This window comes from Chelonoidis abingdonii, chromosome 4 (genome assembly GCF_003597395.2).
Source record: "Chelonoidis abingdonii isolate Lonesome George chromosome 4, CheloAbing_2.0, whole genome shotgun sequence".
Taxonomy (NCBI): Eukaryota; Metazoa; Chordata; order Testudines; family Testudinidae; genus Chelonoidis; species Chelonoidis abingdonii.
The window spans coordinates 132,455,491-132,476,201 of NC_133772.1; the positions used below are offsets into that span (position 1 = coordinate 132,455,491).

The 20,711-nt window shown below is 41.1% G+C and overlaps 1 protein-coding gene across 2 annotated transcripts in view; it reads left to right on the forward strand.

Annotated features, from left to right (window-relative positions):
• The first annotated feature begins 361 nt into the window (after positions 1-361).
• Positions 362-20,711, forward strand: part of RCOR1 (REST corepressor 1) — a 136,102-nt gene continuing 115,752 nt past the window's right edge. For both annotated transcript variants that reach the window (XR_004373322.2, XM_032777404.2), the window contains exons 1-2: positions 362-796; positions 918-977. Coding sequence is in view for 1 of the 2 variants with exons in the window: in XM_032777404.2 (XP_032633295.1) it covers positions 601-796; positions 918-977 (256 nt within the window). In the remaining variant the exon portion in view is untranslated. The remainder of the gene's footprint in view (positions 797-917; positions 978-20,711) is intronic.

A 20,711-nucleotide genomic window follows, 5' to 3' on the forward strand; every position in this document is an offset into this window, starting at 1 on the left:
GGTTTGGAGCCCCCTCGCTGGGGCCCCTCCGCCCGATCCCCTCCCCCTCTTCGAGCCCCTCTCCAAAGCTCCCCGCGTCTCGGGAGCGCCTCTGGGGCCAAGGCGTGAAACTCCCCCTTCCCTCCCCGATACAATGTAGCCTTGCGAGGGGCTGTATCACTGGGCGTAGAGATTGCAAAACCCAACCACGTACAGCGGGCGATACGCCTCCACCTAACCTGACAAACGGAAGCGCCGGGCCGGCTTGATGGACGGGGTGGAGCGGCCAATGGCAAAGGCACCTGGCCTCCCAAAATGTGGGGGCCTCCAATGGGAGGCCGCGGGAGCGGAGGGGGAGGGAGGGCCGTGCAGGCAGCAGTGCAGGTTGAGGAGCGTCCCAGTGCAGGGAAGTGCAGCGCTGGGATGAGCTTCAAAGTTCTAGCCCTCGCCGTGCAGGGGATTTAAAGCGGCCACACACTGAAAGCGCCTCAGCCTCTCTCTCCCGCAGCCGGGGGCTTTGCCAGCCGCTGCTCCTCGCAGGCTCCAGCAACCCCTTGTCTCCACCCCTTCCCCTCCAGCCCCCCAAGTTAACTCTGATCTCTCTGCCAGGTTCACCCCCAAATGCCAGCCATGATAGAGAAGGGCCCAGAGGTCTCAGGGAAGAGAAGAGGCAGGAATAATAATGCCACTGCTGCCGCTAGTGCTAATAATAATGGGAATAATAAAAGTTTGGGAGCAACGGCAGCACCCAATGGAAATAGCAGCAGCAACTCTTGGGAAGAAGGCAGCTCCGGCTCCTCTAGTGATGAAGAACATGGTAAGTCCCCTGAAGTGGGAGCCTCAAACTCGCTCCGGGATTTTCTCTATTAATCTCCCTCTCTCACACGAATCAATGAAGCACGTTCCTTCTAACCCGGACTCTCTCTTTGACATCTCAGCAGGAGGAGGCATGAGAGTTGGAGCCCAGTACCAAGCCGTGGTTCCTGATTTTGATCCGGGTGAGTTATTTGGTCTCTAGTGTCTTCTAAAGCTTCAGCACCATTGTGTGTGAGTGGGTTAGGAGCCTCCAACGGCGGGGTGTGTGTGTGGAGGGGGGCGCGGGGGGCCTCTGGCTGGAGATCTGACATCGTGCGTTTGGGAGTTGGGGGTTTGTGGTTCGATTGTTCCGCTGGACATAAGACTTTTATTGAGGGGTTGGGGGAGAGGTCACTTTGTGGCATTAGATTTCTAGTAATGAAAAAAGGGAGGGGGAAATCAACAACTTTTGTGTGTGTGTTCACCCTGCTGTCCAAGGAAAGAACAGCAACAAGGGGGGAACGTATAGGGGAAACGTGCCTCCAGACCGGGGGCGGGGGGGAAAGGGGGAAGGGAGATCTTTCCTTTTCCATGAAATAGAACCAAAACTATAGCTATAGATCTATTTATGTCCCTCCTCGCCCCCGCCCTCCCCCAGGGAAATGTGAATATCTTACTCTGTGGCACGGAAGCAAGAGGGATTAGCCGCGCTACTTTCTCTTACCCCCCCCTTCTCCCCCACCCCTCTCTCTTTCTTCAGGTGTGGTTAGTTTCATATTCACAATAATCGGGTTGGGATCTGGGTCTTTAAGAGAGTAGCATGGCACTAATTAAAAGGACTTTCATCAAATTCCCTGGCACTAATATGCAATCGAATCCTTTAGTGGGTTGTCTATTCCCCTACCCCCAGGACTTTTTAAAAATACACACACACCCTCCCCTCCCCCAAAACGAGACATTCAGGGCCAGAGAAGAGCAACGACTCCCCCCCCCCCCCCAACGGTTAATAAAAGAAGTCTAGATGCTTTCCAGAGGGCGCTTTGCAAACGGGGAAAAGCAGGGAAGCTGATTTGGCTAGGAGAGACCGTACATGGCAGTTAGATTTCCGCTCCCCCTCCACACGACTTGTGTGTTTGTGGGTTCGACCATAAGGGTAGAAATAAAAAAGATGAAGTCACAAATGCCTGTTCCTCTTTTTGAAATATATTCGAATATGGCTCTTTTAGTCAAACTAATGTGGCTGTTTTTTTAAAAAAAAATTCTTAAAAAGAACCAGTTGGTTGCCAAAATGTTCCACATTCCATCTATTCTGCTGCAGTTCTTTGTAAGCTAATTTAAAGTGGTATGGAAGCAAATTGTGAGCAAACAAAGGAATTGTAGTTGTACTGGAAGGCATGTGATTCAAACATTTTAGTATAGATGTGTCTACATCTGTGTGTGTAAAGGTAGACTGTCGACTTCATTAGTTTTTAAATGTGTTTTTTAATTGTTCTTTTGTAACTGTAGGTTAAAGCTAGTGAAAACCCTCCTGTCTGGAGGTCTTAACACTTGGAGTTGCCTCTTGCATATCTCAAACTTAATTGGAATCTCTGTACCTCTCAGCTTAAAAGAACAAAACACATGACTTGAAAATAACAATAGCTCATTTCTCAGAACAAACCAGAGAGTAACTCTTGCTGTTAATTGACTTATTAGATCAATCTAAATTCAGAAATATATATCCTTGAGTTTCTCAATGCAGAGGATAAAGATGTTTTGGGTGCCTTTTTATTTAATGGAATAGGTTGGTTTTTCTCTATTTTTATGTTGTTGCAGTCTCTGCAAATTAACTTGTGCATTTTTTGTGGATACTCAGGTTGAACATCTTTTTAGTTACAGCATTTCATATAGTTATTTACAGATTTTATTTGTATTTTCTGTCTCTTCTGTCTTCTCCCTGGGTAGACATTTCTCCTTGGTTCTTCTGGTTGACAGAATAGGATACAAGGTCTCTCTGCACATGGGAACTCCATTTTTTTTGGTTGACTGCTGGGGAAAGGGCTTATTAGGTAGCAATTGACCCTCTTTTTCATTTTGTAGGTCACGCACAACATTGCTATAACATACATGGATCCTACTGGCTTCTAGCCAAGTGTTGCAACTATACTTTTTATTGAACCTTGCAAATCAATTCTCTAACTTACCTCATTTCTCTACTAGAGCAACTTTTTTTTCTTTACTGCTATGACTGAACTGAATACATTTAGGACTGCATTTATTTTATTATAGTTTTCAGATAATGCTGTGTAGATTTACCTATGCAAAAGTTATTGCATTTATTACTGACTCCACTTTCTTCCCAGTGGGGTGGGAAGTGTATGACATAGCTGGAAAAATAAATTTAACTTACACAACTTCAGTGTTCAGTGGAAGTTCAGCCTGAGTAAACAGTGCAGTACTTAGTTCATAATGGCCTGATATAAAGTAAATACGCAGACTTTCATTGACTTCAGTGGGCTTTGGATTGGGCCCTTATTGTGCAACTAATTTTTAGACATAATTAAGAGTTTTTAGTGTATACTTACATCTATCTTAAGCAGATTGAAAAACTAATGCTAAATTTTATCAAACTACCTCGATAGTTTTGCAATTAAACATTTTCACAAAAATGTATGTTTTCTCCTCTGAACATCCCTATTCAGTTTTTTATTTGATTTATTAAAAAAAAAATAGTATGCATTCCTAAGTAACTGTACTTCTGGACTATAATGCCAGTCAAACTTGACCTTTCAACAAACAGTGTTGATTTTTAGCTATCTAGAGCCTATATCTCTTAACCCTAAACAATTGTTTAGCCTAGAAATTCCTATACTACTAAATTTCAAACAGCATAGTGGTATAATAAAGCACAATGACTGTACGTCCAGTTTATTAAACATCCTATTTCTAGTAGGGAACAAAGGATTGTAAAATCTGTTATTTCTTTGCCCTGGCTTATTCTGGGACTCTAGCTGGCGCATTGGTACAAACTCCTAGTATAAACAGTGTCTCCTTACCCTGGGTAAACTGCACCAGTGTAAAACTATGTGTACGCTAGGGATCTGCACTGTTGCAGCTGTACTGGAGTGTAACTCAGTGTAGACCAGATATTTTTTTTTTTTTTTTTTTTTGCATCATGGCCATGATCTTAGTATAGGGACTGTAAATGCTTTTAGCTGCAGTTCAGTATTAAAGTTAAGTGTGCCTTTGATATAGGTATTATTAATAATGTTTGTTTATTATGCTCGTGCTTAAAGACCAACCAAGAATGGGGCCCTATTGTGGTAGGCACCATATAGAGTAACAGACAGTTCCTGCTCTGAACGCTTACAATCAAAATTAGTATAAGAAGCAGAAGTCATGTTTGTTCAGTCTGTTTCTTGTGTGTGTATATAAAAATATACTAATCAAGAATATTAAACTAGGAAGGCTTTTCAGAACTACATTCTGCAAAATAAAGTGAAGTCGAGCAAGACATTAACAAGATGTTGATTCAGATTTTGTAATTACATTAGAGTTAGATCAGACCAAAGAGGCAGTGAATACTGTACAACTTGAAATCAAGAATAAGGTCTCCTTAATTACTCTCTGGATTTACAGTGACAAACTGTTACGCAGAATAAGAACAAAACTACTAAAAAGTGCGTAGAGAACCTCTCACCTTTTGACTAGTCATAGGGTTAGAAGGGACCAGAAGGGTCATCTAGTCTAATCTCCTTTAACGGGATAGAGGTTTTTAGTAGTGCTAGGAAAAATACTGAAACTAGAAGATATGTTAGATTCCTTTTTGGAGCCAAAAATAACTAGATTTCCTTCTGAATTAAAGTGGCCCTATGGGTCATCTTAAATTTTCTTTAAAACTATAATGGCTAAAATTGAATGTGTCGGGGGCCTGCTGCTGATCTGTGTGATTCTTGAACGCCAAGGACATGAGCCTGCAAATACTTATTATGCATGTGGAGCAATAGTCCTTACTTTGTAGGTCCTTGACTTCAGTGGATTGGTGACGGGCAGTAGGACATCCCTGCAAATCTGGATAGCCACATCCACGGTCCATTTTTGTGGATTGTATATGGATACAAATTTTGTAGCCAAGCAGGGCTCTAAGGACTAGGACACATGGACAAAGTTTTGTAGAATCTTTCCTTAAATTAGTCTCTTTCTCCTTTCTCATCCTACCCACCCATTGGCCCAATGTAAGGTATTGCAACTACATGTTGCTGTGGTAAACCAGGTCTTGGTAGCTGGACACAGGACTAATTTTTCTATTTAAGATAATAAAAGCAAGTTTTTAATTGTTCATAAGTGTTATAAATATTGATAAGTTTTGCTGTTTGGCCTTGAGTTAATGAATACTTTGAGAAAAGCTGTCCCTCCCCCTCCATTGCCCTCTGTAGTAAATATAAAGAATTGTGAGTCAAACATTTGACTGTCAGCTAGCTGAAAGCTCTAGCAAACAATACTTGTTATCAGTAGGCCAGCATATATTGTGAGTTCTCCATTTGAGAAACTGAAGATTTAAAAACGAGAACAAAAAGCTGTGTGTACTTGTGTGTTTAATGTAAAAACTTAGTGAAAGGGAATGTTTTGTGTCCCAAAGATGAATAGAAATCTATTCTATTTTATGTGGTGGGAGGAAGAGGGGAGTACTAACAAAAGACGTGCATGTTACTTGATTCTGATCGCTTTCTGCTTGTTCATCTTGTATGCGCTGAAATATTGTAAATATAAAAAAGAACCTAGTTACTTATTTTACTCTTTTTGCATAGCTAATAACTTTTAAATAAGATTGAGGTTTCACTGACTTCGAAAAGCATTATATAATTTCTTGACGAGAACAACTTGTTCCGAATCTATAAATACAGAGAGGATAGAAACAATTTCTCCTGTGCAATTCTCTTTCTCGTGGCTGAAGTGCAACTAAGTACCTTTAATCTCAGTTACAGCACTGCAAGTATGAGCCAGTTCTTATATCTCCAGACTTCTGTTATGTCCAGTCATCTTCAGAGAGAATCCTCCTGTTTTTCTTTCTGATAGAAATGAACTCCTGACAAATGGCTAGTTAATCCAGAGGGTGCCCTCATTCAATCAGATTTATGATGGAGATGCTGGGGGAGGCAGAAAGGGAGAAACCATCTGTGGATTGCTTACAGCAGAGCTGGCCTTCACCAGTCTCTTTCCTGCTATACTACAAAAATCTGAGGAAGTATTCCTGTTAAGGGAGGAATTACAATAGCACCCTAGAAGCATCTGGATCCAGGGACACAGAAGGTGGGAGAAACTGCTTACTGTGAGGAGGTGCCATTTGAAATGCTGGAGGTCTGGGAATGCACCCCATTTTGGTCACGTACTAAGAACTGCCACATGAACATCCAAATGTTTCCTGTTCCTCCTGATGGCCAAGTCCCTGCTAGTTTGCTCGCAGCTGATTCGATTTCTTTAAAGCTTTGAGAGACTTGATCAGTACAGTCTTGCCTCAGGGAGACCCAGCTCATACTGCCCTTAATACATTCAGCCCCAGTAACTCTCGGAAGTTGTGGGAAGAGTGAAAGGTATAATGAACTAGATGGTTCACCTTGTTTCTCTTGGTATGGCTTCACTTGCTGGAAAGCTCTTGGCATTGCCCGGTGAAGTGAGTAGCCCAAAGATGCTGTCTTCCAGTTCACTGTGCAATGCCAAGATGCCTCTCCAACAGTCTAGTTACTAGAGGTCATGAACCCCCCCCCCCAGTGAAATCAGCTTGCTTCATGGGAGATGAAGTCTGACCAGGGAGCCTGGCATATAGAGGAGAATGGGAGTTTGTCACCCAAACTACAGCTACTGCAGCAGCACTTCCAAACTGAAGTATCTTGGCTTTCAGACAGAGCGCTTCTATATTGAGACTTCTGACAAAAATAATTTTTTGTGGAAAATTTAGATGACGGCCTTTGTTCAGATTTTCTGTGACAGAGGGGCAATGCTGCACTGTTCAGCCCTTTGCGCTCTTCCAGGACCCATCATTCTCTGCCACCTTGTCCCTCAAGACTCAACAGGCGCCTTAACAAGGAGTGCATTGGGGACGGGGGAGAGGCTGTGGCTGAGGGGTTCCTTTGTCCTAGGTATTTATTTCCTGGTTGCCTCAAGGCCCTTAGGAGTCGTGGGTGGGTACAAGCTAGGGTAGCTCTCAAGGCTGAACTAATAGCAACTCCAGAACAGGGAGAGACTTAAGCCTCCTCCTCCCTGCCCCCCCCTCCCCCCTGGCTTCTGTGTGGGGCTCCGTACCAGCACACAGATAAACCTTGATGTCATGTCTGTGCCATCCTTTATAGCAGTTGTACTCCAGGAGTGAGATGGGAATGCGTTGGCTGGTTCTGTATAAGGCTAGAGATGACTGCAGGTGCTCATGATTTAGCCAAAGAGAGTGCTTTTTAAGGCCCATTGTGGAAGGGAGAAGGGGGTGGGACAGACAATCTCCAAGTTCAGGTATCTCTAGTATCAGTAATGGCACCTCTTACAGCCCCACAAGAATGCAGTGTTACTTTGGTACCCTGGGCCTCTTAGCCCTTAGAGACCATTTTTAAGATTGCTTGGGTCCGTGTCTTTTCTTCAGTCAGTCTGATTACTCTCTTACAAAGCAGGAGGTGCTCACTGGGTATGCCTGGAGCTGGGATGCCAAGCCAAGGGATGGTCTCGGAGGTTATCTGCTGTTAAATAGCATGAACAGTCATTCTAAAACCTGAATGCTGTAGTAAATATACAAATGTCAGTGTGGCCAGAGCCTGTGGCTTCTTTTTCTGCCTGGGTCATGCAATATTTGCATAATAAACTTGTCACTGCTTCACTTTTTTATGAGTGTATTAATGGTGGGACTGACTTGATAGTCATGAAAAGTGGATCCTTTGTTGTAGTTGATCTCTGCCACTTAATGAGTTGCTCTTAAAACTTTTGTTTTCAGCCTAGTTTAGTTTTGTGACTTGGCTTAGAGCTCTCTGTGATTAGTTTTTATTATTAGCTCAGAAATCTTGCCTCTGATCAAGGGGAACTGTACAATGCATTTATGGGGGCTCTTGTCCTGTCACATACCTTCAGAGTATTATAACTGGATGTGGTTTGTAAACACTTCAGCTGTGCAGTGTAGCTTCTGAATATCCATATTGGTTTCTGAACAGATGCTAGGCAAGTACAGCTGGGGCAGCTGGTTCTCCGAAACTTGTTTAATTTAATTTTTAATAATGTTCCTTATCTGTGATCCTGCAGCATAGGTTTTCATGGTGCTTTACAATTATAAAATAAGACAAATTCTAAGTGCTGAGTGGCCTGTAGTGTAACATAATTAGAGTGACTGGTTACTTCAGTGAACCTGGAGCAAGGAACCTCCAATTGTGCAAGCAGAACTCCTCGTGAAATCTTTACCCTTGCTCAGAACCTCAAAATGTATGAGAGCCTCTATCTATAAATTAATTAAAACAAATAGCAAACTGAGAGAGTCTGTGCTCTAAATATGTGTTGGAAAATTGACTTTTGCACTAAAACTTTCTCAAATAAGGAACCGGAAAAACCTCCTTGTAGGGCAATTTAGACTCTATTTTAATTTTTGAAAATGGCCTTTTTCTTTGTTTTGTTTTTTGTTTTTAACTTTCCTTTTGGAAACTTCCTTTCCAATATAGCCTCTGCTATTATCTTGAGCACGTAATGCCAATTGTGCTGAAATGTGACTGATAGGGGTGTGATAAACTTTTTTTAGTACGGTAGGTACATTGAGATCACCAAATTCACTTCATTTCTGGTCTAAGATCTTGAGACCGAGCTAGCATGTCTAACCCACTCTGCCAAGCATCTTTAAACATTCAGTGCTGCACAGCAGCTAAACTCTTTGAACTCTGCGAAAGGAAGTATTAGTAAATGGAATTTGTCTTACATTGATGGGGGGTGGGGGGGGGGGAGTGGGAGGCTGCAATGAACTGATAACATCTAATCACAAAGATCCCCTGTTCAGAGGAAGATCTGGTGTATGCTCATCTGATTTTCATATTTCATCACATCTGGTCATGGTGCATTAGGCGCTTCCACGCAGGACACTACTGGTATTCTCTTGTGTCATTCTTTCAGTGAGGTGGCAGCAGTGTTGGAAACGAACAGTGCAAGGAAGTGAGTTGGTGTCTTTAGTAGAAGTGCCCCTACCCAAGCTCCTCCTCACTATGGAGAAGTTTCGTAGATTATATTCTCATAAGAGATCCTCTCAGTTACTTTCATAGTATAGCTTTTCTAATTTAGAATCTAGCCACATGCCACCTGTGGCATCTGGGCATTATGCTGTTGGATAGGTATCTAGATTATGCCCATTATTATACGGTTCTGTGTCTATACCACGGGTTGATATCTAAGCCCATTTGGACTTCACTTTTATACTGATTTACAGATTATTATGTTTTTTTAAATCTGGATTTAAATATTGGACACTGAAAAGTTTGTATATGCACTTAACATTGTTTTCTTAGATATTGTATATTTAGTCTGCAAAAACGTAGGCCAACGAATAACGTGTAACTATAGCAATTCTGCTTGTATTAGCCCAACTATATATTGTTACATAAGTGACTGCCTGGCTTCCTTCCTTGTTAGAAATACTTAGTCATTGCAATTTGAAAAAGCATGGACTGTAGATTCAACCTCACGGAGATCCTATAAACAGTGAAAGATTAAGATGGAAATGAAGCAGTTTCTCATCTTGGGGGAACAGCCAAGTCAAGATCGGAAAAGTCTGGATTCATAGTTCAAATATTTATCCACTTTTTCCTCAAGAGGTGAACTGAAATGGGGAATTCGCTCCACTCCTCTGCTTTCTCTTTGGGCCCTCTAGTCTCACTGCCTTTAGTGTGAATCAAGAGCACACTGGCTTGGGCCCTTAATTACAATTTTTGAACTTTTAAAGAAAAAAGAATGGAACACAAATAAAGCTGTTAGATCATGCTGCTTCCAAACAACTTTGACAGGTGGCCTTTACTACATCTTTTTGTTTAGGCTGCTAAGGGCTACGTAAGGAGCTCATGGCTGTCTTCAGTCATGATGCACAACTGTGGTTCAGATCCACTTTTTTTTTCTTTTTATAAAAGCTAAAACACTTTCAGCATTCCTCAGAAGCCAGTGGGCTCAGTCATGTCCCTAGATGACAAACCACTAATATTTTACAGGCTCAACATAGGGGTTCTCCAACTGGGGGTTGGGACCGCTCAGAGGTTGGGAGATTATTACATAGGGGGAGGGTCTTGAGCTATCAACCTCCACCCCAAACCTCACTTTGTTGTCAACATTTAGAATGGTGTTGGAAACCAGAGCGGATAAAAATCAATGCGCTTTTTTTTAAAAAATAAATTGGATTTTTTAATTTGATTTTTAGATCAAATTTTTTTGATGAAATGCTTTTTGAGGAAAAAACTTATCTATCTAAAGATACATTATAGCTCAAAGATATCTCATCATGGAATAGGGATTATAAATTTTAATTCTATAGTATGAGACAATTGATTCATGTAATGTTTAAGAAATTTTTTTTTGTAAATGAGTTCCAGTAGTTCATGGATTAGAGACCCAATCTTATGGGGTTTCAAAGGCTTCTGTACAGATTATTTAGGTTAATCTTTCTATCTACCCAAAGGGACTCGGGGCTCAGCCTAGAAGATACTATCAGAGATGCGTAGTTTTGCAGTTCTCAAACTGGATTTGTGTCTCCAGAGATACATGCTTCTTAACAGCAAAAAATGTTTTTAAATATAGAGAGGTGAGAAATAACAGCCCTCAACTCTATTGTCCCTCTGCAAATTTGCGTACACAGTCAATCCCTTACCTTTCTCTAAAAGTGCAAAGTTTTAAAAAGTTCAATGAATAGAAGATTGTTGGGGGCGGAATAGATCTAGACAAGGAGAAAAGTCTGGAGGTAAATGTGAGAAATGAGGGACATATGCTTGTTAATATTATATGTTTGCTGTTGAAGAAAAAAATCCAGAATACTTAACATTGATGTTTTAGTTAAATAAAACAATTTAAATGTCTGTCTGGTGATGTTCTCCTCCTATTACAGCATGGCAAGAAAATCTACCAAATATTAATGAATAACCTGTTGAACTGTAGACAGTTCACCTCCCAATGACTTTATACATATCTGCTTCAATTACCTGTGGTAAATGAAATAACCAAAGAATTGTTCGTTTTCTGATACAGCTGTAAAACTAATCTGAAAAATTTTCAAAATAAATCACTGTTTAAAATATATATAATGTGTACCTTCTAAAAATGAAACCTACATCTGACTTGTGAAGAATATGTATTAAGGTTGTAACAACCAACAAAAATGTGCTTTTATGTAGAAAACCATGATTAAATTGACTCTTCCTGACTAGTGATTTAAATTGATTTGATTTAAATCAAATCCACCGTTAAATATATTTAAAAATGTTTTTAATTTATAAGGGGGGGGGTCAAACTCAGAGGCTTGCTATGTGAAAGGGGTCACCAGTACAAAAGTTTGAGAACCACTGCTCTAACAGAAGGCTATTTAGAGCAGTTTTGGGGATGGAGAGAGAGGCTGTAGCGGAAAGTGTACCAGACAGCATTCATACCTTCTTGGTATTGTTTTCTGTTTCAGAATCTTAAATATGTCTTTAATGGGACCCCTTTCCCTGATCTGTGCAGCTACCACTGCTCTGTTCATGACAGTAGCCATGGGAACACAAGTAGGATGATATGAGTTTATAACTTCAACTTGTTGCTAAGCAGGCTGCCTCAGTGTTGGTATTAAGTAGTCTTAACAACAACAAAAAAAATGTGTTCTGATATTCCACCTCTTTGTATGTGGGAAAAGAACTTTGATCTTAACTATCAGAGGGGTAGCCGTGTTAGTCTGGATCTGTAAAAGCAGCAGAGAATCCTGTGGCACCTTATAGACTAACAGACGTTTTGGAGCGTGAGCTTTCGTGGGTGAATACCCACTTCGTCAGACGCAGGTAGTGGAAATTTCAAGGGGTAGGTATATATATGCTAGCAAGCAAGCTAGAGATAACGAGGTTAGTTCAATCAGGGAGGATGGGGCCCTGTTCTAGCAGTAGAGGTGTGAAAACCAAGGGAGGAGAAACTGGTTCTGTAATTGGCAAGCCATTGATCTTAACTGGCTCTGGATTTTCTTTGTGTGACTAGATGGTAAGATAAGGATGGACAAAAAACAGCATCTGGACAGTAGCATGTGTGGTGGCTCTCTGCTTAAGAATGGGGAAGGGGTTGGTCGGGGAATGGATGAATGGTGATTGGATAGTTAGTGACGGTACATTTTTTAAAAAAGTACCATATGATGGTGATACATCACACGTGAAACTCAAATCATGCAGTATAAAAGACATTACTTATGTAGCCTCAGAATTGTAATCAGTGTTCAAAATACATACTACTAAAAACACATACACTCTAAACAAAGGTCATTGGCTCCACATATCTAAAGAGTTTAGAAATAGAATCATAGATTATTAAGGTTGGAAGGGACCTCAGGAGATCATCTAGTCCAACCCCTGCTCAAAGCAGGACCAATCCCCAAATGGGCCCCCTCAAGGATTTAACTCACAACCCTGGGTTTAGCAGGCCAATGCTCAAACCACTGAGCTATTATTGCTGTGAAAATATAAATTGTGACTTAAGCAAGATAACCACGCATATTAATTTTAAAGCTGCAAAGGCTTCTAATTAATACTAAGAGTGTTCACATAAATGTACCTTACAAAAGTTTGGGTTCAAATGTATTTATATATCCAGTTCTCCTATCACTGAGATGCAGCATCTCAAACTTAGGATTCAGAATTCCTCATTCAAGAGGCGAGGGAAATTCAGTACCTGAAGTAGTGGAAGGGGTTTCTCCCTGTTCCATCTTCAGTGTCTGTTATAACATATGTCAGGGGATACATGGCAAATAACAGATATGATCCTGGAAAGCACAGAGCACCCATAATTCTGATCAGAGTTAATGGGAGTTGCTGGTGCCTCTTAAGCTCAGACCCCAGTATTTCTTCTCTCTTTTCCTGCTACTCAACCTTTGTTTCATGTATTGCAGCAATGATCGGTTGCACTCTGGCCACTGGCTTGTGTGTGTGATGCTCATGATGCAGCAGCCATCACTCCCATTCTAGTAGTCCTTTCCTAGAGATGTCCTCAACTAACACCTGCTCATCCCTTTCTTAGCAAGATCTAGCCTCTTATCTAGCTTCACCTCTCACGGCAACCTGTCTGAAAGTTGCGCTTCCAGCTTCTACTTCCTTTGCAGTGGTTCAGCTGTCCTTATTTGCACATGACCTGTAACTTCCTACTGTTAGAAATCTGGGTGCTTGATTTGCCCCAGGTACTCTTGTAATCAGCACCTCTGAAGAATTGCCATGCTTGTGGCATGTTCTGGCCATTCTTCTGATTGCTGCTGGTAATACACCTGCCTCCATTATGTATATAGGTCTTCTACCTATTTCATGACCTTGTTCTCCTTACCTCAACCTTACTACTTGTTTTTTCTAGCCTATTTCCTGTACTTTTCACTCTTCCTATCCCTCACTGTGTTTTCTGCCTTCTCTTCCAGCCATGTCTCCCCTCCTCTATCCCATGGGAACATCATCTCTGCACCTAATCTATTTCACAGCTATTTTTAAAATCCCTCTCATGACCTCTTTCTTCTGGTTGATGACTCAGAGCCCTCTGTTTAGCAAAATAAAAATAAAACAAACTAGCAGAACTTTGTATTATCACAGTGCCTAGAAATCCCCTGTCATGGACCAGGACTACCTAATGCCAGATGCCATACAAACACAGAACAGAAAGATCGTCTCTGCCCCAGGTCGTCTACAATCTAAGTAGATGCTTTTCAATTACTCATGTGCTTTCCCCTCACCTTTATCTAAGCACTCCCAGGTACTTCAGTAGTAATATCCATGTGCATTCCCAAACTGTACAGGAAATAGTTTATCAAGTTGTTTAAAACATTTTGGGAGGGGATGGGGGGAGGTAGGAGGTCGGACAACAACACACCTCATGGGAGAAGCCAAGTCACAAAAATGGGTTCTGAGCACGTTTATGTCTGTGGATGTTTTAACAGGAACTACTGGACCTACACTGCAGAAATTACACTTCCCCCACCCTCCCCGGTACTACATTCCCTCTCCTGGTCTGTAGCTTCACTCTTCTGGTGGTTTGTAGCTGCCATGAAGGCCATGGTTGTGGGGAAAGAGTTGATCCCTGGCTAGCTAAGTGTGATCCCATGGAGTGCTCAGATTATCAGAGCAGGGACCCTGAAGTGGATTCTCTCCAACAGCCAAAGTCGCAGAGATTTCATGCAATTGCAACTAGATGTTTGTTGCATCATTCTCATTCTGATAAGGCTCTGCCCAAAGATTCCCCAGTTACCGGATTGTACCTCATGCTGGCCATTTGAAGACTGATGTGTGTTTGTCCTCGTGGGAGTTTGGGGATCCAATAGTATTAAGTCCAAATGGACCCCAAGGCTGCAGATAGCTGTGATAAATGAATATATTGATGAACCGACCAACTCTTCTTGAAGCACCTTCTCTCTGGCATTGGACAGGTTCAGCTTCATCTATTAGCAGCATGTAGCTCGATTCTCCCACCAGCTCTCCTAGGCATTGTATAGATATTGAATAATATGGAGGGAGAGATCCTTCAGGTGAGAACTTTTGGAGGTATAGGAACAGTCATCAGAATAACCCTCTGAAGTAAAGTGGGGAGACTTTTTGTTGATTACATGGCAACTACTTTAATGGATTTCATTCTTCATGTACACACCCTGAGAAACATGACACTGTATCTCTTGGGAAGCAGTCAGCCTGTTATTCCTAACTTTGTGCAGTAATTAAGATAATTGAGAGGACTATAAGATCCCTCTTCCCCCACCCCATCTCCAAAAAGTTTCCTGTTTGCTCTGGTTTGAGTTTTGAGCAACTCAGTTTTTTGAAAGAAAACACTATCCCTAACCTGTTAGACACAGATTCTTTTAAAGTGCAAGCAAATGCCATCCAGGACCCCATCCAATGTTCTTTCTATCACCAAGCCTGTGTTGTCCTACAGTTGCAGTTTCAGGTGAAAAATGACTTGTCAACTTCCACTGGAACAGAAGCCACTAAGGCTGTAATTTAAAAATGCTGTGGTGTGGAACACTGGCTGTTTGGTCACTTGGGTACAACCAAGAAGTACTCTAGAACAGTCACTCTCAATCTTTCCAGACTATCTGTACCCCTTTCAGCAGTCTGATTTGTTTTGCCTACCCCAAGTTTCACCTCACTTAAAAACTAGTTGCTCACAAAACCAGCCATAACAATGTGTCACAGCACACTGTAACTGAAAAATTGCTTACTGTCTCATTTTGTCTGTATGAAACTTTTTAGATTGTACGGACTTCGCTAGCGCTTTTTATGTAGCGTGTTGTAAAACTGGGCAAATACTAGATGAGTTGCTCTACCCTCTGGAAGACCTCTGCGTACCCCCAGGGATACGTGTACCTCTGAGAACCACTGCTCTATAATATTCAGGCTCTCATCTAGGAGCAGAGATGGACAGTTAGCGAACTTGTTTTACCTTTTATAGGCATACTAGAAAAAGTATGGCTTATGCTGATGTGGAAGGATGGACATAAATTATTATAAAACTCATTTTAATATGTCTCTAAAACAGAGATTCATAGACTTCAAGGCCAGAAGGGACCATTTCTATCATCTAGTCTGACCTCCTGTATAACACAGGCCAGAGAACTTCACAAAAATAATTCTGAGAGCAGCTCTTCTAGAAAAGTATCCAAACTTGATTTAAAAATTCAATGATGGAGAATCCCCTATGACTGTTGCTAAACTTTTCCAATGGTTAATTACTTTCACCATTAATATGTGCACCTTATTTTCAGTCTCAATTTGACTAGCTTCAAACTTCCAGCTATTGAATCATACTATACCTTTCTCTGCTAGACTGAAGGCTCCATTATTAAATATTTGTTCCCTAAATATACAATTATAGACTGTAATCATGCCACCCCTTAACCTTCTCTTTGCTGATCTAAATCGGGGTCGGCAACCTTTCAGAAGTGTTGTGCCGAGTCTTCATTTATTCACTCTAATTTAAGGTTCCGCGTGCCAGTAATACATTTTAACATTTTAGAAGGTCTCTTTCTATAAGTCTTTAATATATAACTAAACTATTGTTGTATGTAAAGTAAATAAGCTGTTAAAATGTTTAAGAAGCTTCAATTTAAATGAAATGAATGCAGAGCCCCGGACGTGGCAGGACCAGGCAGGGTGAGTTGCACTGAATGAGCTCGCTGCTGAAGATTGCCTACCGTGATCTATATCGTAATTTTGGGTCTATTACATTGGTAGGACGTTTCTATACTCGTAATTCATTTTTGATAAGTTTTCTCTGAACCCTGTCCAACTTCACAATTCAAACAGAATGCTTGATACTCCAACTGGGACAACATATTCCAGCAGTGGTTGTACAGTGCCAATACCTTGGTATTAACCTCCCTACTGCCTCCTCGAGATTCCTTGCTTGTGCATTCCAAAGTATTACTCTTTTTGCCCACAGGCATCGCGTGGAGCTCATGGTCCAACTGATTATTCCCATGAATCCAATCTTTTCACTGTTATTCCGGTAGTCCTATTCTGTAAGTGTTATTTGCCGATCTGTGTCAGATGTGGTAATCTGTGTTTAACTATATTAAATGCATATTGTTTGCTTGTGCCCAGGTCACAAGTGATCCATCCCGTTGTGTCAGCATCTCTCTTTGTTATTTAACCCTCTCCTAAATTGTTTGTGTTTTTTTCTTCTGGGAAAAAAAAAAATTTTTTTTTTGTTAAATTTCCAAGGTTTGGGGTTTCTTTTATTGGGTTTTTTTTTTCTTTTCCAGTCATTGATAAAAAGGTGAAATTAGATAGGGCCAAAATGTGTCCTGCAGGATCCATTGGAAAGACACTGGCTCGAGTTGATGATTCCTCATTTACAATTACTTTTGAGACGATTTAGTTAGCAACTTTGTATTTTTTCATGTGTACTGTGCTGATTTTATGTCTTTCTTAGTTTTTTAATCAAATGTTGTGCGGTGCCATTAACGCCTGATAGAATTTGCTTGTTCACTACCGCTTTATCCCTTATAATTTGAAGCTTCAGTAACTCGACATAGGTTAGAGTTGTTATAGAAGTGATGGGTAGGATTCTGTGGCTTGCTATTGTGGCGCAGGGTTCAGACGTAGTGCTATTGGTCCCGTTGACCTTAAAGTCTATGATCCAGTCCGCGTCCTTATCTTGCCTGGGATTGATGTCAACTGACAGGCTATTATTCCTGGGTAATACATTTATTCTTTTAAAAACTGACAGAAACATTAGCTTAGTTCAGTGTTATGGAACTTTCTCTATGTCAAGATTAGTGAATAACGTAACGCTCAGCGAGATTCTGAGCCAGTCTTAACTCTTGAGGCAGATCTGCTGATTTTAAAAAATGGTTAATTTAGTAGTGTGTGAATTTTGGTATTGGCTGTGTGTGTGTTTTTTTTTTGTTGTTTGTTTTTTTTTTTACACGTCCTCCAGAGTGACTGTTGCTAGTATAAGATACATTTAAGCAATTTAATGGATTTGCAACTTGTGACTTATCTAAGTTACCGCGAGGTAGTGTGGGAGTGAATTCAATCAAAATTCTCTCACTCTAACAAAAAAAAAATAAATCTTAAGAAGTAGGGGTGACACTTATTTAAAAAAAAAAAAAAGGTCAACAGATAACATTGTTTTGTTTTTAAGCATATTTAGACTTAAATTTTTGGAGCAGCAGGAAATTATGCAGGGTGTGAGATAATAATTGTTTAATGACAATTGAGATTCAGAAGGTTAAAGCGTTTTATAACCATTAAAACAAAAATTGAAAATATCGTATGTCCAAATATAGAAAGTGAATATCCTTAAATTCCAATAAAGTTGTCAAACAGCATTTTCTTACTTTGCCTGTCTGTAAATTTTGATTATCGATGATGGAAATATTTTTTCCTTGCTTTTGTTCGTGTGTGTGTGTGTAGTAAAATCACCATTTATGGATTAAAAATCTAATCTTTCCAAGTTTATTTTAGGGATAGTAAAAATATTCTCCTATTGCAGCCAGGGAATCGAGATCTGCTAGAATCTTTGCCGTTCAGAAACTCCCTGCGAATGCTTCACATCCTCTCCTCAAGACCCTGTGTTTAGACTACTGGGGGCTGCATGATCACAGCTAGACATCCTAGTCCTGCACCCAGATGTCTCCCGCTAAACATTGAGTGACTAGTGTGACGGGTTGGATCACAGAAACTGCCTGTGAGCTGCCACCTGATGTGCCAAGACAACCTCTGCTCCTGTTTTCCCTGCCAGCTCAGGGTGCTGGAGTACTGTCTTGCTGAGCCAGACACTCCCGTCTGCTCCAACAAAGACCCAGCGTCTGAATTACTTTCCCCAAAGCTGCAAGTTTACCTGAAAACATCTCATAGAATTGTGCTTGTCTGTAACACTCAGATGCCCAACTCCCAGTGGCGTCTAAACCCAAATAAATCCGTTTTACCCCGTATAAAGCTTATGCAGGGTAAACTCATAAATTGTTCGCCCTCTATAACGCTGATAGAGAGATGCGCAGTTGTTTGTTCCCCCAGGTATTAATACATACTGAGTTAATAAGTAAAAAGTGATTTTATTAAATACAGAAAGTAGGATTTAAGTGATTCCAAGTAGTAAGAGACAGAACAAAGTAAGTCACCAAGCAAAATAAAATAAAATGCACAAATCTATGTCTAATCAAACTGAATACAGATAATCTAACCCTCAGACATGTTTCAGTAAGTTTTTTTTTTTTTCCCCTCAGACTGGACACCTTTCAGGCCTGGGTGCAATTCTTTCCCCTGGTACAATTCTTATTCCAGCTTAGGTGGTAGCTAGGGGATTCTTCATGATGGCTCTCCTCTCTGTTCTGTTCCACCCCTTTATATATCTTTTGCCTAAGGCAGGAATCCTCTGTTTTTCTCTGGGTTTTCCCCTCCCTCACTGGAAAAGCACCAGGTTAAAGATGGATTCCAATTCATGTGACATGATCACATGTCACTGTAAGACCCCAAACCTTCATTCCTCCCAGCCTGACTCAGGAAGACTTTCTTGCAAACAGAGCCCCAGTCAATTGTAATGGCTCCCATCAACCAGGATGATTCCAAACCACCATTAATGGCCCACACTCTGCATAATTACAATAGGCCCTCAGAGTTATATTTCATATTTCTAGTCCCCAGATACAAGAGTACATTTGTACAAATAGGATGATCACACTCAGTAGATTATAAGCTTTGTAATAATACCTTACAAGAGACCTTTTGCATGAAGCATATTCCAGTTACAGTATATTCACTTATTACCATATTTTTATAAACCCATATAGACTGCACAACGTTACAGCTAGATTATGTGGAATGCTACTTTATCTGATTATCTCATTCTCAGCGGCTTCAGTAGGAATTGCTGCTACTTTGCCTGGGTCATCTTTGTCTAGGGGCAGAACTAGGAGGCTGTCAGATGAAGTAGCATTGTTTGAGAACCGGTTTCAATGGCTGTTGGGGGAGTCTGTCAAGACCATCGCACAAGAACTCAGGGTTTGAATATGGTAGCTATTGATAATTTATCTGTAGGACTTACAACAGTTGTCAGCCCAGAACTTGGTCGTCTCGGATGTTAATTGAAGAGGGTGGTTTTTATTCTTGTCTTTGACAGTTGATTTTATTCTTCTCTGATGTATCTTAAAATGGCTGTTCTTTGCTGTAGAAGTTCATGTTGCTATAACCAGGGCTAGGAAAATCTACTTGACACACACAAGCTACAGTAGAAAACATCTGTGCTGTTGCACACCCTGCAACTTAAAGGGATAGAACAGTTGGGTGTTGCTCATGGTGTACTGGTTGCAGCAGTAGCGGAGAGTGGCTTTGTTATCACTGCTACCATACTTTACCCTGGCCTCAATATTCCAGCTGCTGCAAGAGGATGTTACTGCTACTCAAATGCCAGTGAATAACTTCTACTCTTCTCCCAGCAGAGTTAAACTGACTTTCTGTCTTTCCCTGCTTCTCCCAGGGGTCTGAATAACATCAGCAGTAGGGAAAAAATAACTGGTCTGTCTTGGCTTTGTTTCAGCTTGGTAAAACTGAATGACAACAGAGGCACTGGAGCTGTTGTCAGACTTAAGGCTGGTCTACACTAGGGGAGGGGATCGATCTAAGATAAGCAACTTCAGCTACATTATTCACATAGCTGAAGTTGCTTATCTTAGATCGAGTGACCTACCATCCTCACGGTGCGGGATCGATGTCCGCGGCTCCCCCTGTCAACTCCGCTACCGTCATTGGTGTTGGTGAAGTTCCGGAGTCGACAGGAGTGCGTTCGGGGATCGATATATCGATCCCCCGAGAAATCGATTGCTACCCACTGATATGGCTGGTAGTGAAGACGTAGCCCCAGGAAGACAGCACTATTTATTCTTTCAGATTTGGCAGGCCCTCTCTCCAAACATGAGGGCTGGAAATTGAAGCTGGTCAAAATATTCTCTCTCTGTATCGATAAAATGACTTACTATTTCTAGTGTTTCTCCTTCTACTCTGGTGGTTGATTTTTGGAGATATTGATAGCCATATATTTTGTCTCTCGGTTGTTGATAAGCCATATTGTTTTGGCTCTTTCCTTCCATTAAGTGATGTTTTGAACTAAGGAGGGCAATGTCCTCAACAAAAACAAGGTCACTTAGTTGTGTGTTATCGTTTGTCCATAAATACTTGTTTAGCAAAACTTGCATTTTTCTTAAAACTGGAACAGAGTGAGCCTTTTTTAAAGGCAACCGATAAAACCAAAACAAGACCGTAAGCGTCCCT